The 14,998-nt window shown below is 61.4% G+C and overlaps 2 protein-coding genes and 1 long non-coding RNA gene across 11 annotated transcripts in view; 2 read left to right on the forward strand and 1 right to left on the reverse strand.

Annotated features, from left to right (window-relative positions):
- Positions 1–3,751: 3,751 nt before the first annotated feature.
- PLSCR3 (phospholipid scramblase 3) lies at positions 3,752–8,505 on the forward strand. Of its 5 annotated transcripts, none has more exons than XM_081805804.1 (8): positions 3,752–4,127; positions 4,329–4,512; positions 4,779–4,990; positions 5,086–5,128; positions 5,239–5,459; positions 5,714–5,875; positions 7,498–7,593; positions 7,780–8,505. In XM_081805804.1, exons 2-8 carry the CDS (start codon positions 4,506–4,508, stop codon positions 7,834–7,836), a joined length of 798 nt encoding a protein of 265 aa, XP_081661930.1. In that variant the 5' UTR covers positions 3,752–4,127; positions 4,329–4,505; the 3' UTR covers positions 7,837–8,505. The 5 variants fall into 5 exon arrangements, with proteins under 5 accessions (XP_081661930.1, XP_081661929.1, XP_006738970.1 ...); XM_081805803.1 differs by having other exon boundaries at positions 3,753–4,127; positions 5,239–5,396; positions 7,432–7,593; XM_006738907.3 differs by having other exon boundaries at positions 3,756–4,127; positions 7,432–7,593.
- Positions 8,490–14,998, reverse strand: part of TNK1 (tyrosine kinase non receptor 1) — a 10,015-nt gene continuing 3,506 nt past the window's right edge. For 2 of the 5 annotated variants that reach the window (XM_031034103.2, XM_006738909.3), the window contains exons 2-13: positions 13,776–13,955; positions 13,546–13,616; positions 13,229–13,420; positions 12,909–13,064; positions 12,501–12,784; positions 12,026–12,299; positions 10,759–10,853; positions 10,272–10,436; positions 10,091–10,170; positions 9,485–9,783; positions 9,307–9,402; positions 8,490–9,224 (exon numbers count right to left, since the gene is read on the reverse strand). In XM_031034103.2, coding sequence (XP_030889963.1) covers positions 9,111–9,224; positions 9,307–9,402; positions 9,485–9,783; positions 10,091–10,170; positions 10,272–10,436; positions 10,759–10,853; positions 12,026–12,299; positions 12,501–12,784; positions 12,909–13,064; positions 13,229–13,420; positions 13,546–13,616; positions 13,776–13,938 — 1,989 coding nt within the window. In that variant the 5' untranslated portion in view covers positions 13,939–13,955 and the 3' untranslated portion in view covers positions 8,490–9,110. The remainder of the gene's footprint in view (positions 9,225–9,306; positions 9,403–9,484; positions 9,784–10,090; positions 10,171–10,271; positions 10,437–10,758; positions 10,854–12,025; positions 12,300–12,500; positions 12,785–12,908; positions 13,065–13,228; positions 13,421–13,545; positions 13,617–13,775; positions 13,956–14,998) is intronic. The other 3 variants (XM_031034101.2, XR_014140637.1, XM_031034105.2) reach the window with 3 other exon arrangements.
- LOC115942844 (uncharacterized) overlaps positions 12,552–14,998 on the forward strand; it is a 4,181-nt gene continuing 1,734 nt past the window's right edge. The window contains exons 1-2 of the long non-coding RNA XR_004077425.2: positions 12,552–12,661; positions 13,804–13,992. This is a non-coding gene — a long non-coding RNA (uncharacterized LOC115942844). The remainder of the gene's footprint in view (positions 12,662–13,803; positions 13,993–14,998) is intronic.

Consider the following 14,998-nt stretch of genomic DNA (forward strand, 5'->3'; position numbering starts at 1 on the left):
CCAGACTAAGGTAGGGGCTTCCGAGGCAGCCCTGAAGCAGACAAGAGCCCAGTGCATTTGAGACCTGAAAGAATTCCTCGTGGGGCGCCTGGGTGGCTCAGTTGGTTAAGCGACAGCCTTCGGCTCGGGTCGTGATCCCGGGGTCCTGGGATCGAGTCCCACATCAGGCTCCCGGCTCGGCAGGGAGCCTGCTTCTCCCTCTGACCGTATCCCCTCTCATGCTGTTTCTCTCTCTCTCTCTCTTAAATAAATAAATAAATAAATAAATAAATAAATAAATAAATAAAATAAAAAAGAATTCCTCGTGGCCTGGGGCTCCTGGGAGGCTCAGATGGTCAGGTCATGATCCCAGGGTCCTGGGTTCGAGCCCCGCATCAGGCTCCCTGCTCAGCGGGGAGTCTGCCTCTCCCTCTCGCTCTGCCTGCAGCTCCCCCTGCTTGTGCTCTCTCTCTTTCAAATAAATAAATAAAATCTTCAAAAAAAAAAAAAGAATTTTTGGTGGCTGACTTGAAGACAGGAGAGGGTCTTAGTGAAAAAATGTGGATCCCGGGGGCCAGATGGGGGAGGGCCTTGGGCTGACATGTTGGGCTCTCTCCTGAGGGCAGTGCGGAGCCATGGAAGCATTTATACCCAGGGAGGAGGCATGATTTGAGGTGTATTAGTAGAAGATCACCATATTTCTTCATTTTAGTGAGGACTAAAATGTAGCCTCAGAGTGGCCCAGAGTGCCAGTGGCCAAGCCAGCATGGGATCCCCAGGCTCCAAGCTCCCAGTTCAGGGCCCCTGCTGCATTTCCATCCTTCACCCCAGGCAGTGCGTGGGGCACAGGGAACCTCTAGGTGGAGGAGACCCCCAACATCCAGAATGGCCACCCTCCCTGTAATGTGATCCTTAATACCTTAGCTTTGACCCTGCCAGTGGGAGGGGCCCTTGAGGAACCAAGATGAATAAGGCCTGCTTGGTAATTGGTCCCTATTATTATTGCACATTGTGTCCAGTTCTCAACGGTCCTACAAGGGAGCAGGAAGTGAAACTAGGAGAGGTGAAGCTACTTGTTCTGTATCATAGCCAGGTGTAAGCTGCGATTCAAACCCTCTTCTGTCCAACTCCCAGAGTTCTTCCCTTCTTGTACACGCCGAGACAGACTTCAGCAGTGTAGACAGACCCTAGCAAAAAATAATTTGATACAATGTGATCAGTGTTACATGTAGATACTAAGGTGGGCTCCTTTTGCTTTGGGGGACTGGTAAGGCTTCTGTCCACCTGCTGGGGTGCAGCATGAATAGTTCACCAGAAGGAAAGGGACAAACCACAGTGTGAACAAGTCAAGAGGGAGAACAGGAGGGCCTGTAGCTCAGGATGGAGTGGGCAGGCAGGAAATGAACGAACAGGAAGAGCAGAGCCCAACCAGGCAGGGCCTCCTGGGCCCAACCTGAGTCAACTTTGCTTGCCCTTTTTCTCACATTCTGTATCCAAGCAAGCCATCAAGGCCTGTCGGCTAAATGCGTAACCAGAACCTGACCGCTTCTCACCACCGGCACCTCACCTACCACTCCGGCCCCTGGTCCAAGCCACCATCACATCCCACCTAGCTTTCTGCAAGAATGTCCTTCTGCCCTTGCCTACCTACAGCCTACTCTGGACAAAACAGCCTGAGAGAGACACCCTGTAACACGGTGGTCCTCAGCCTTAGCTGCACATTAAAATCTTCAGGGAATTCTCAGAAAGTTCTACTGTCTGCACCTTAACCCAGATACTCTAATTGAGTCGATAGGACCAGGGGCCCACGCAGAGGTATTTTGTAAAGCACCCAGATGATTCTATCTTGTGGCCAGAGTTGAGGACTCCCGATTGTGTCAGTCTCATGTCTCTGTCCAAACCCTGCAACCCTTCCCATTTCACTCAGAGTCCAATCCGATGGTTTGCAAGGCCATACGTGATTCGGGTTCCTGTGACGTCTCTTACTTCTCCCTGGTTCACTCCAGTCAGGCCACGTTGGCCTCCTTTCTGTTCATTGAACAAGTAAGGCACACTTCTCCCTCAAGGGTTTTGCCTTTGGCATTCCCTCTGCCTGAAACATCCTTCACCAGATGTCTGCCTGGCTCGATCCTTGACCTTCTTTAGGTCTTTGCTCAACTACCCCCTTCTTGGTGGTACCTTCCTCGTCCACCCTCTTCAGAATCACAACTCCTGCCCATCACCCTGTATCCTCCTCATCTTGCTCTGTTTTTCTTCAGAGCACTTGTCACCATCTGACTTCCAGTATATTTTACATTATCTGTCTCTTCTCTACTAGAATGCAAGCCCCAGGACATCAGCAATTTTTGTTAATTTCTTTTTTTTTTTTTTAAAGATTTTATTTATTTATTTGAGACAGAGAGAATGAGAGACAGAGAGCATGAGAGGGAGGAGGGTCAGAGGGAGAAGCAGACTCCCCGCCGAGCAGGGAGTCCGATGCGGGACTCGATCCCGGGACTCCAGGATCATGACCTGAGCCGAAGGCAGTCGCTTAACCCACTGAGCCACCCAGGCGCCCTGTTAATTTCTTTTTTAACTGGTGTATTTTCCTGGGTGCCTGGGTGGCTCGGTCGGTTAGGCGCCTGCCTTCGGCTCAGGTCATGATTCCAAGGTCCTGGGATCGAGTGCCGCGTCGGGCTCCCTGCTCCTCCCCCTGCTCGTGCTCTAAGAAATAAATAAAAAATCTTAAACAAACAAACAAAAACCTGCTGTGCATTCCTATCAAATGCTGTCTGACATGGAGTAGGTGCTCACTAAATCTTTGTTGAATAACCGAATTTCTGTATGTTTATATGTTTTGGTGGATGCTGGTGCCTGGTTCAGCCCGTGTAGCATCTGAGGTACTAAGGGATACCAGGGGAGAGGTCAAGCACTTGGGTCCGAAGCACATGAGGACTGAAGCTATGGGAGCAGCTGACCAGCCCAGAGGAACACGGACATAGGGGCAAAGGAGCCCCACCCCCACCCCCACCCTGCTGCTCCGCGTCCATCATGAGGGGTGACGCCTCCACCTGCCTGGTCACCAGACAGGGCCCCGGGGTCATCCTGAACTCCTTACCTCCACATCTCACCCCTCAAACAAGTTCTGTGTTGTTGTCTAAGTATCCCCCAAGTCTGCCACCTCTATCTGTCTGCACTGACACAGCTTCCTCCCCTCCGGGCTACTGTCAACGACCCAGCCCGGGTGCCCTCAGGAAGGTCCACCGTGCAGGGTTTAAGTGGTTTTGCTCAGACACGAATTGGACCTTCTCTTTGGGTCTGAAAACCTTTCGGTGGGCTCCCTGCCGTCCCCGGGGCCAAGTCCCGGCTCCCACCAGGCCTTCTGTCCACGTGGGCTGGCCTCCCTCTCGAAACTCCTCTCTTGCCTCCCGGCCTATAGGGCCCAAGGCTCAGGGCTTGCTCACACCCGCGGGCCTCGGCTCAGGACGCAGAAGACGCGACTCCTGTCGGGAGGAGGCTTTCCGTCCGGCCGCGCTGCCGCCTCTGGGCCCCCGAACCTCCCTGCGCGCACGCTCGTCGCGGACGCCGTTCGGCGGCCTGTCACCCACGTGGCAGGCGTTCCTGCAGGCGGGACTGCAGTTGCAAAGGTGTCTGTGTGGGTGACGGCGGCGTCACAGAGAGGAGCCCGCGAGGCAGCCCCCGGGACGCGGAAAGGGAGCCGGGGGCCAGTCCTGGAAGCCAATGAGCGAGTGTGAAGCGTGTTCCGCTGCGTCAGCGGGGCCCGAGCCGCCCTTGGGAGGAGGAGCCTGGGGTCCAGCGCCGCGCAAGCTGCCCTCGCTTCCCACCCAGGGACACCGAGCCCTCTGCGCCCGCAGACCTGGCGGGGTCGCAGGGCTAGGTCTCCGCCGGCCGCCCTCCCCCGGCGAGCTTCCTCTGGCCTGGGGCGGCAGAGCGGAGGAGGCGGGGGACGCCGACCGCCCGGGGCAGCCGGCGGTCCAGGGTCCGCGGCCCCGCGGAGAGCCGGCCTGCTTTCTACGCAGGCGCGCCGCCCAGGCCGGGAGGGGCGGGGCCTGGACGGGTCGAGGGGCGGGGCCAGATCCCGGGCCCGCCTCCACGGGCTCCTGTGAGCCGCCGAGTGCTGGGCACCCCAGCTATTCTAGGGGCTTCAGGTGAGCGGGGGGCACCGAAGGGTCAGGAGGCCTCCCTGGAGGTCGGGCCGTTGGCCGGGTGCATCTGTCCTGCCGTCTGCCAACAGCCGCCTCCGCGGAGAATGGGAGAACAAAGGGAGGGGGCGGTTCTGGGGCCCCCGAGGGAAGCCAGGGTCCCAGGTACCCCGCCCTGCCCTCTGACACTTTCGGTTTCTCCCTGAGTCAGAGGCGCCGTCCGAGAGACCCTGGGCCGGCGCCGGGCGCAGCTGCCTGTCCGCGTTTGCCTGTCCGTCTTTGTGTCTGTCTCTGTGTCTGTCTGGCTGTGCCCGAACTTGCCTCCACCTCTAAGACGAAGCCTCCCGGACAGCCCGGCATCCCGCGAACTCTCGCCCCTCTCCCATGGCAGGTAAGTGGGCGCCAGCCTGAGAGTCTCCGTTATCCCCCCCACGGACTGGGGAGCTGGGCGTCGAACACATCCTCCGGGAATGTGCTCCGACTGGCTGCGTGGGGCCCCTCCCTTAGTCCCGGGGAGCCGCCGCCCTGCTCCCCCGCCCCATCTTTCTCAGCCTCTTCCCATCACATTTTCCCCGCAGCCTCGCGGCCCGTGGGCCCAAGGGGAAGAGGGATGAGGCCGCGGGTCCCTTTCTAATCCACCCCTTTCCTCCCCGACAGGCTACTTGCCCCCCAAAGGGCACGCCCCTTCACCCCCACCTCCCTACCCTGTTACCGCTGGGTACCCGGGGCCGGCGCCAGTGCCCTCCCACGTACCTGCCCCTGCGCCCGGCTTCTCTCTCTTCCCCTCGCCCGGCCCCGGAGCCCCGGGGCCTGCTGCCCCGTTCTTGCCACTGCCGGGGGTGCCTTCCGGCCTCGAATTCCTGGTGCAGGTGAGTGGCAGCGAGGAGGGGAGGAGGGGCGAGGAGGGGACCCTGGCATCCAGGCCAGCCAGCTGACATCGACGCCCACCCTACTCTCTTTCCAGATTGATCAGATCTTGATTCACCAGAAGGCTGAGCGAATGGAAAGTGAGTGGAAGGAGGAGTAGGGTGGGCCTCGTGGCGGGGGCAGCGGGAGTGGGCTCCTGGGGGCGGGGGTGCCCGTGGTGCCTGAGCCTCAGCGTGTCTCCCCCTGGCAGCGTTCCTCGGCTGGGAGAACTGTAACCGGTATGAACTGCGCTCGGGGGCCGGACAGCCCCTGGGTCGGGCGGCCGAGGACAGCAACTGCTGCGCGCGTCTGTGCTGCGGCGCGCGCCGGCCCCTGCGTGTCCGCGTGGTGGACCCCGGTGACCGCGAGGTGCTCCGCCTGCTCCGCCCCCTGCACTGTGGCTGCGCGCGCTGCCCGTGCGACCTCCAGGAGGTGGGCGGGGAGGGCTGGGGGGGGCAGGCCGTCGTGGGGAGGGCCCCTGACCGAATGAGGCGCGCGCGCGCGGGGTGACGTGCGGCCCCGGTGGGCGCGGGCGGGTGGGATGCGAGGTCAGCGAGCGGGGTGACAAGGGGTCATGCGAAGGGGATGGGGGGTCTCGTGAGGGCAGACGGGTGACAGGGCCTGGCCGGCGAGAGGGCGGGCCGGCGGGCCGTCTCGGCAGTGACCCCGTCCGCCTCCCACTCCAGATGGAAGTCCAGGCTCCCCCCGGCACCACCATTGGCCACGTACTACAGACCTGGCACCCCTTCCTCCCCAAGTTCTCCATCCAGGATGCGGACCGCCGCACGGTCCTGCGCGTGGTGGGGCCCTGCTGGACCTGTGGCTGCGGCGCGGACACCAACTTTGAGGTACCAGGAATAAGGGGAGATTCCTGGGACCGTCGCCCGCCAAGATGGCAGCTTCTGGGAGGCAGGATAGCCCACATGAAGCTCAAGACCCTGAGCTCCTCAATCCGAATCCACTGTGACTCCTACCACACTTTGCGGTGATCCTCCCTTCGGAAAGGGATGCCCCTGTGGTCTTAAGAAAGGAAGCTTGGCAGAGAGGGTCTCATCTTGAGGACCAATGCTGATGGTTGCCTGCAGCCCTGTGTGCAAGGGCAAGAGTCTAAGGCCGGGCCTGATTTAGGGCAAGTCCGCTGTGGGCTGGACCCATGTGGCTGCCATGCGTGAGTTTGGGAGCCCAGACCCAGAAGCAAGCACCAGTTTAACTTGCTAAGATCCTGCGGCTTGCCCCGCCAACCTAGAAGTCCAAACAGCGCCCCCACAACCTGGAATCCAGGTGCTCTGTATCCTTGTCATCATGCATTGCTATCATCAGCCTGGACAACCCAAGTGGTGACACTTTCAGGGGGAGGCCGGGGAAGCACCTCCATTTCTAGAAGACAGAGGCATGTCACAGACACTTGAGTTCTTTAAGGGATAATCACCAGTGCCGATAAGGGAGAAATAACAGGTAGAACCCCACAGACCCCAAGGCTTTTGATGAGGTGTCTGGACTAAGCCTGCTTTTAAAAATCGAGTTCTGTGGTAGGTGGGTGGAGGTTCCATGATGGGAAGATCACCAGGTGAGCTCTGGATGGGAACGTGGAGACTGTGGGGCCCTCACAGGGCCAGTCTCCCTGGGGAGCTGCCCTTGGGAGAGGCCCTGCCCAGCTTGAGACTGGTCTGCAGGAAGTGCCCCAGCGCTGTGGGACAGTGGGGGACAGGGATGGGAAGGGCATCGTTCTAGCCACTGAAGACTAAGCCAAGGAAAAGGACCAGGGAATCACTGTGAATTACCACCCACAGCGGCAGGGCCTGTTGCTGCTGGGCCGAGAGGTCCGTGGAAATCATGGTCCTCACAGGCCACTTACTGCCGCCCCCGCCCCCCCCCCCCCGTAGACGGGCGTGGATCCCCTCTGGATGAAGCTTGCATGCGATGCTGGACAGAGCCCTTCCTACTTTGCAGAATCGTGGAAAGGCACCCCTCGGGCAACCACAGCCTTCCAGGAGCCTGGTTGGCTGATAGAGCGCAGCCTCCCTCCCTGGCCCCTCTTGACCAAGTTCCTGCGTTCAGGGCACCCACTGCACCAACCGTAGGTGGTGGGTACTTTGGTAACCAAAACAAACCCGGCAGACAGCCCTACGCTGAGATGAGTAGTACATCCCGCTTCCATGTCCCCCACCGCTGATGTTCCGTTCTCATGTACGGCCTTTCAAGAGCAACACATCAGAGTCCGAATTCTGATTTTTGCTGTACACACGCAGCGTGACCTAGGGTGACTCGGTTTCCCCCAATGTCACATGGAAACCCAAGGCTGTTGGAAGGATTCCCTGAGTGGAGAGCCTGCACGGTCCATGCGAGGGGTGGTGGTGGGAGAGCAGTCGCATCCTCCCCAGTTGGGTTCTGCCCCCCACCCCAGGTGAAGACCCCGGATGAGTCCCGCAGTGTGGGCCGCATCAGCAAGCAGTGGGGGGGGCTGCTCCAAGAGGCGCTCACGGATGCAGATGACTTTGGCCTGCAGTTCCCGCTGGATCTGGACGTGAGGGTGAAGGCGGTGCTGCTGGGAGCCACATTCCTCATCGTGAGTTGGCTGCCCCGCCTCCCCTCCTGATCTCTGCTCTCACTCCAGGCTTTGTGCACTGCCTGGCTTCCTGCTCAGACAGGGTTAGGGACACGGACTTTATAGGGGCTTGCGGCGCTTGACCTGGGGTGTGAGAGCTGAGCTAGGCCAGCCCAGCCAGCTCTGTTGACAGTGCCCTCCCCCCAGGACTACATGTTCTTCGAGAAGCGAGGAGGCGCTGGGCCCTCGGCCATCACCAGTTAGAGGCCACCTCGGGGTGAGGAGACCATCACCTCAACGGGGATCCAAGATGGCGGCCTGTCCCGGCCCCTCCTCAGAGGCAGCCCCTTCCCTCAGTGTGCACTGCAGGGGACGGACAGGGATGCCCAAGAGTCTAGGGGCCACGGCGCCCTACCCCTACCCCTACCCTGATTCCCTGGCCTCCTTCACCTTGGCCCCCAGACACGGGTATGTGGGAGAGCCCTTCCCCTGCGACCTCCCACCCCTGTCTCTGGTGAGCCCCCAGCACACAGGCATATCTGCTTTCAGACTCTCCCTCCCTTCCCCTTGCTCTCACCCCCTACCAGGTCTCTGCTCATGTGGCCTGTGGAATCCAGAGCCCTGGGGTTTTCTGACGGAGCTGGGGTGGGGCGGGGGACGCAGCACCAAAGATGGCGGGTATGACGGTGTCTCCCCGCACTGGCTTGGCCAGCGAGTCCCGCCCTAGACGGTGGCACTCTGAGGGGGTCCCCCCTCCCTGTCAACAGCTGTAGGGCCTACCCTCCGGTGCCAACTTCCTTCCCCCGGGCCCTGCCCACGGTTGCAGCTTTTGTGCCTTATGCAAGCACCCCATCCTTTCCTCGCCCCGGGAAGGAGGCTGCCATCTTTGTATGACATGTTCATATAAACTTTGTAACTTTTTGGAGACTGGAAGATGTATGTAATGGGAGAGAGTAGAAGAGCTGGTGCGGGAAGAAACCAAGGGAAACAGGACAGCTGGGCTGGGGTGGGGGCCGGCCCGTTTCATCATCCAGGCTGCCAAGTGTCCCGGAGTTCAAGAGGGCAACGACATCCTCCATCATGGCCCTGGACAGGGCCAAGGCAGTTTGGGCCACGTACCCCAAATCAGTATGGTTGCATCTACCATCCAAGATGGCTGCCCCCCCCAGAGGCCAGTGTGGTAGCTGACCGCCGTTCGGGATGGCTGCTCCTGAGGTCCTTTGTAGCAAGTGGAAGCTTCCTGTGCGTGTGATGTGGGGCAGCTCCGTCCCTCCAAGTTCTCTTGGTTGGGAATATGGTAGGCAGACTGGACTAGATCCTTCTATGAACCAGCCAAGGGAGCTGGAGCCCTCAGAGGCCAAGGGGCACCGGAGGAGACGCTGGTCAGTGCCCGACGCCGGGCTCCTCCTGTACCTGCCCACCACACGATCTCCCCGGGTGGGAAATTCTGCCCTGGTAGGACCAGGTTCTGGTTCTGCTTGGTCCCGCAGGGCCAGGCCCTCGATCCAGGCTGGTATCCCCGCCCAAGGGGGCAGCGCTCAGGGCCGGGCCAGGACATAGCGACTGGCGGCGGAGAGATCCCACTGGTAGTGCTCCAGGATGCGTCGGCAGTCCGCTCTGGACCGGCTACTCAGATGGAAGAGCTGGTCCACCTGCGGGCGCGGGAGGGAGGGCAGTGGGTGCCGGGGGCCGGGGCAGGAGCGGTGCGAACCCGAGAGCAGGGTCTGGCTTTACCTTGAGGTTCCGGATGGCAGAAACCACGTCTCCCCCAGTGGCCCTCAGTGCTGCCTGGCACTCCTGGTGGGTGACTCCATGCACGCTCAGCTCCACCTGCGGGGCACGCAGCCTTGCTCAGGCCACTACCCCTGCCCGGAGGCCCCTCTGGACACCAGCCAGTTCAGGGACAGCTCACCTCCACAATCCTCCTCTGCAACTCGGGGTCGGGCAAGAGGCCTCCAGCGGGGACGGTGACTTTGCTAGCTCCAGGCGCCCCCGAGGGATGGCTGTGGGGGGGTTCCCTTTTGGGCCAGGGAGGCCGCTCCCTGGGGGGCTGGCTGGGCTGAGAAGGGCTGGAGGCAAAGGGAGGGCGGGATGGCAGGCCTGGGGGTCCCTGGGGCACGGCTCTGGCATGACGAAGTTCGGGGGGGCTCGAACCACCCCCTGTGGGGCGGGGGCCCGGGGACAGAACGGACTCCAGACTCTTGGAAATGACTGTGCAGTTGAGAAAAAAGGAGCTTGAGAGGAAGCCCAGACGCGGGGCCCTGCCTTCTCCCCGCTCTGTGCGCTGCTCTCGGGGGGACCCTCGGTTAGGGGCGCAGCAAGGTGTGCCGAGGTAGCGGAAGGCCCCGAAGAGCCGAGGTGGCAGGAACTGCAAGGGGGAGCGGGCAGATCCTAAAGTTCAGCGAGGCTGTCGACTCACATACGCAAAGGTCGGGACTCGGGGTAGGGGCAGCATCGGAGGGTCGTTCTTGATTTCCTCGGAGACCCTGGAAGACGGGTCCCCACCAGCCACACCCACCTTTCATCCTCTGCAGGGGCACATTCCTTCTCTGGCCCCGTGCTGGAGGTAAATCCCGAAGCTTTGCCTTCCCTCTGTCCCTGTTGGAGAGAGTGATCCCGGTCACTCTCCACACCCCCACCCTACCACTGGCCTGGCAGTGTCCTCCCCCCACCACACACACACTCTTTCAGGTGCTCACCCATCTACGCTTCCCTGATGTCGCTCCCCCTGGGCAGGGGAGACCCTGTGGACTGGACGGGTGGCTGGTGAGCCCCCCGCATCTGCCAGCGTCACTGCTGAGGCTGGGAAGCTGCCCACCTTGAATGTGCGGCCGTTCTGGCCCTTCCAGGCTGCAGAGTCAGGGCTGTGGGAAGGGGTGAAGGGGACAGAGTGGGGGCTGGGCTCGCGCCCACATTCAGCTTGCAAGCTGTGTGCCATGGAGCTGCATCTGCCTGGAGGAAGGGAAGCTTTTTTCTCCCGAACACAAAAGGGCTCTATGGGCTTGGTGGCTCCAGCCAGAGGCCACAACGGTAGTGCAGCTCTGGGGGGGAGGGTGCCTGTGGGAGAAGGGGGGAGGCAGAGGAGCAGGGTTCAGGGAGCTGAGGAGCAGCACATCGAGACCAGGGTCAGGAGGGTTGGCTGGGAGTCCTCCTCCTGGGAACGTGTGGGAGGCATGAAGCTCTCACCTGCCCTCGATGATGGTGATGGGGTCACCAGTCTGCATCCTTAGGGCGCCTGGCTCCGTGACATCCCGCACACAATGTCCCTCAGGAGGCCAGGCCTGCAGAGACAGGAGGAAAGGGGGGCAGGGCTTGTGGCCTGAGTCCGAAGGGTAATTTCGTGGGAGCAGGGAAGAAAGGAGACTCCTCTCTGTTAATGTACCCACCAACGAAACCCATCCAGCTATGTCCTTGGTCCTGGGCCCAGGGTGGGACTGTCCCTGTCCCCCGGTTGTGATCCAGCAGGGGAGGCAGACCTGGAGTCCGTGCCAAGCTGGACATAGCCCAGGGGTCAGCAAGCAACAAAGGGGGGCCCTGTCTCTACCTAGGAGAACCAAGGGGAGAGCGGTCCCATGCACTGCTTTTACCCCCCCCCACAGCTCCGCCTCCCAGGGCTCTGGAAATTTTCCGTTTCTTTTCTGGAAATTTCTGCCTTGACCCTGAACCAGACATCATTTCGTTCCTGCTTTGTAGCCACTGTCACCTACCTGCTCTTCCCATGTTCAGTGTCCTCCCTCCCATCCCTTCTTGCACCAAGCCAGAGTGATAGAGCATGTAAAGCTGGCTTGTGACTCCCGCCGCCCAAAACCCTTCCATGGCTCCCAGGTGCCCTCAGAGTAGAGACTAAACTTCAACAACAGAGTTCAGTGATTTAGGTCATTTGACTGGTTCAACTGACCTAAGAGGGCTCCTCCGCTTACCCTATGAATTTAGGCAAACCACTTCAATGCCTTAACTGCCCCATCGGTAAAGGCCACGAAATAGCGGCCTTCCTGGGTTGTGAGGATGAAGTGGGTGATCGTGCAGGAAGATAACGTGTAAATCTCTTAGTACGGGGCCTTCCACAGATCAAGCGCCCTGTGTTAGATCTGGTTATCTATCACTCCTTCCATATCCCTCCGGGGCACACCCCTGAGGTCCCTGCGCGGTCTCCACTCCCCCCACCCCCCCACCCCCCGCCTGCTGAACTTCTTTTCCTCTGCCTGTAGACCCTCACAGCAGCCTGGTGCTCTGTGCTCCCCCTTTTCTGGCCCAGCTCCGGCCTCCAGCCCTGGAGCCTGCATCTGTGTTCCTGGAGCTGCCTCCCCAGGGCTCCGAGCACCCTGCAGGTAGAGCCCGAATCTGTCGGTCTTTCCCAGACCCCAGCCCAGGAATATCTGTTGGTCTTGTGCGTGCCACTCGGGGAGAAAACGGGGAAGTGAGGGGGTGTATGTGGGGAGGCAGGGGCTCCCACCTCTTGAAGCAGCTCCTCCAGGTAGGAAAAGCTAGGCCGGTCGGCGGGGTGGGGGGCCCAGCAGCGCAAGGCCAGGGCGTAGAGCGCCCTGGAGCAGAGGGGAGGCCGAGGCAGCCGGGCCTGGTCCTGCTCCAGCCACTGCAGGATGAGGTACGGCGGGACCCCGGCCCACGGCTCCTCGCCCCCGGAGAACATCTCCCACAGCGTCACCCCAAACATCCACACGTCCGACGCAGAAGAGAAGGCCCCCTGGCGCAGGCTCTCTGGCGCACACCTGCGGAAACGCAGCTGAACGGGGCGCCCGGGGCCCCCTCTCCCCCAGCGCGCGACTTCCGCGGCGCCGCCACCGTCCTTGGTGACCTCCTTCCGCAGCCCTTCCAGAATCCTCGTCCCGGCCTCCCTGGGGGGACCGGCGCGCCCGCCCCGCCCGGAGCCAGCCGGATGCCCTCGCGATCGGCCCCCCTCGGCCCCTCACCAGGCGTAGGGGATGGGGCGGGGCCCGCCCATGACGTAGCGGCCCCGGGCACCGCCCAGCGGCCGCACCAGCCCGAAGTCGGCCACCTTGATGGTGCGCGGGGAGGCCAGCAGCAGGTTGCGTGTGGCGAGGTCTCGGTGCACCAGCCCGCGGGCCTCCAGGTACGCCATGGCCCCCGCCAGCTGCCGCAGGAAGAGGCAGAGCAGGGCCACGGGCAGCGGGGGGGTCGGGGCCCGGGCGGTCAGGCGCGCGTGCAGGGAGCCCAGGGGCGCCAGCTCCATCACCTGCGGGAGCGCGGTGCCGCGTGAGCAGGGGTCCGCTCCCCCCACCCCCACCCCCGGCACGGGACTCTGCCCGCCCCCTCCTGTCGCGTCCCTGTCCTGGGAACCGCTGTCCTGGTCTGCTCACCATCTGCAGGGGTTGGCCCAGTACGAGGCCGTGCAGACGCAGCACGTGTGGGTGCTCCAAGTTCATCATGATGGACACCTCTCGAAGGAAGTCCCCCAGCTCTGTGCCCACGGGGCCTTCAGGACCCACCCGGAGGGATTTGACAGCCACTGGGACCTGGGGAGTGGGGGGGAAAGGACGCTATCTGGCACCCAGAGCAGAGAGGGCGTGCAGGACCGAGGGGCAGTGAAAAGAAAAGAAAAGAAGAAAGGAAAGAAAGAAAGAAACCAGAGGGGCAGCTGGCCCCAGCACCGAGAATGAAGCAGGCTCCCCGGACTCACACTCTGGCCGCCAGGCAGTGTCCACAGCCCTCGGTGAACCACTCCAAAGCAGCCAGAGCCCAGCAGCTCCCCTCTGCACACAGCACCATCCGGGATCAGACACTTGAGTCCCCCCTCCGGCTCAGGGAGGGACAGGGGGCTGTTTGGAGCTGGGGTGGTCTCCTTCTGCTCAGGTGCAAAACCCCCAAGGATCTGAAGCAGGGGTGGGAAAGCAAGTGTGTAGAACCTTGTACCACTCCTCCCTGACAGTCAGCCCACCCCATTCCCGGGCCTAAGCTGGCCCTTTAAGTCTACCGCCCCCACCCCAAAATGCACACCTTGTAGACCCAGTTCTTTGACTTGAGCCCCGAACGGTGCTTCTTCAGAGCTTCGGCCAGTCTGCGCTGGGCTGGGGAAGGTCAGAATCAGGGGACATGGGTGGTACACGATGGGCAGTGGGGGCGGGGGGCGGTGCAGAAGACTTTACAGGCCAGAAGAGGGCTGGGGGGGGAGGGGGGGGGTTAGAAAGTACCAGGCTGGGGAAGAAGAGACCAGGGGGGTCCCTTACCAGGCCGGCCCATGCCAATGCCGTCCAGGTCCTCGGGCCTGACAAAGTCGAAGTGCTCCGGCCGGGTAACATTAAGTTCCTCGAGGATGGGTCGGTAAAACTGGGCCAGCTGGATGTCCCGGAGCAGCCGAAGCAGCCACAGCGAACCCACCTCGGGGAGCATGTCTGCACAAGGAATCCCTGAGGATGACGCACCCACCTCAACACATAGCCCAGGGTAAGCTGCTGAGACACTGAGACAGCAGAAACGGGGTCTCCAGCTCCACTCCCCCCACCCATCAGACACACTCAGGTGCAGAGGGAGGGATGGATCAGCCAGCCAGGAATCCGGCCACTCACACAAACCCCAGGAAAAATGCTCCCCATACCTGAGACCTACATACAGTCCCCACCTCACACCTGAGATTTCAGTGCTCGGCAGACCTCAGGTATGTTCCTCTGCCAACTCTTGAGATAGGATGGCAGCCTGCCCCTGCACCCCCGGGGGCCACATACCTGCCGGCGATGCCCAGATATGCTAACCACACCACGCAGATGCACCCACACCCCACGCAGGTGCACTGCTTCCCACACTCGAAACACTGCTGCCCACACGCACTGAGACCTACAGACATGCTGCCAAAGAAGCCTGAGACACCCAGGCACCTGGCCTTTCAAGTCCGAGACGTTCCAGAACGCTGCCACGGAACACCCCGGCTTACCGCCGCATAACCCCTCACATACACCCAGGGGTGACATTGCAGGTCACTACCTCCGAGACATACCGCCCCACGTGTCTGAGCCATCAAGATCCACAGAATCACACAACACACGAGACACCCAGCTGCCGCGTGCACACACACCTGAACCATGCAGGCCTACTGCCCCTCAGCTCCGAGATGTCCAGGGTCACCGCCTTTTCGGCACCCGAGGCAGCAAGGCTTGAAAGGACACTGGGCATTTGTGATTGGTGGTCAGGTGCAGGCTGAGCTACGCTCGGGTGCTGCCTACGGAGCGAGGTGCTGCCAGGTGCACAGTCCCTTCCACACCCACCTGCGCGCAGCTCCAGGTACAGGGGCCCTGCCCGCACACCTGAGTCACTCAGTCTAACTTGGTTTCCAGGCAACTCCACCAATCTTGGTTAACTCAGGCCGGGTGCCCTGGGCGCTGGCTGCCTGCACCACGCTCTCCCTTACACGCACCTGGACCCCTCCCTCCCCCCACTTTAGTTAAACCAGGAAGAA

This window comes from Leptonychotes weddellii, chromosome 15 (assembly GCF_054177405.1).
Source record: "Leptonychotes weddellii isolate Sample4059 chromosome 15, ASM5417740v2, whole genome shotgun sequence".
NCBI classification, from domain to species: domain Eukaryota; kingdom Metazoa; phylum Chordata; class Mammalia; order Carnivora; family Phocidae; genus Leptonychotes; species Leptonychotes weddellii.

Coding starts and splice junctions, on each gene's coding strand:
- PLSCR3 (XM_006738907.3), top strand. Junction 4,991..5,085: donor GCCTCGAATTCCTGGTGCAG/GTGAGTGGCAGC, acceptor CTCTCTTTCCAG/ATTGATCAGATCTTGATTCA. Junction 7,594..7,779: donor TGGGAGCCACATTCCTCATC/GTGAGTTGGCTG, acceptor CCCTCCCCCCAG/GACTACATGTTCTTCGAGAA.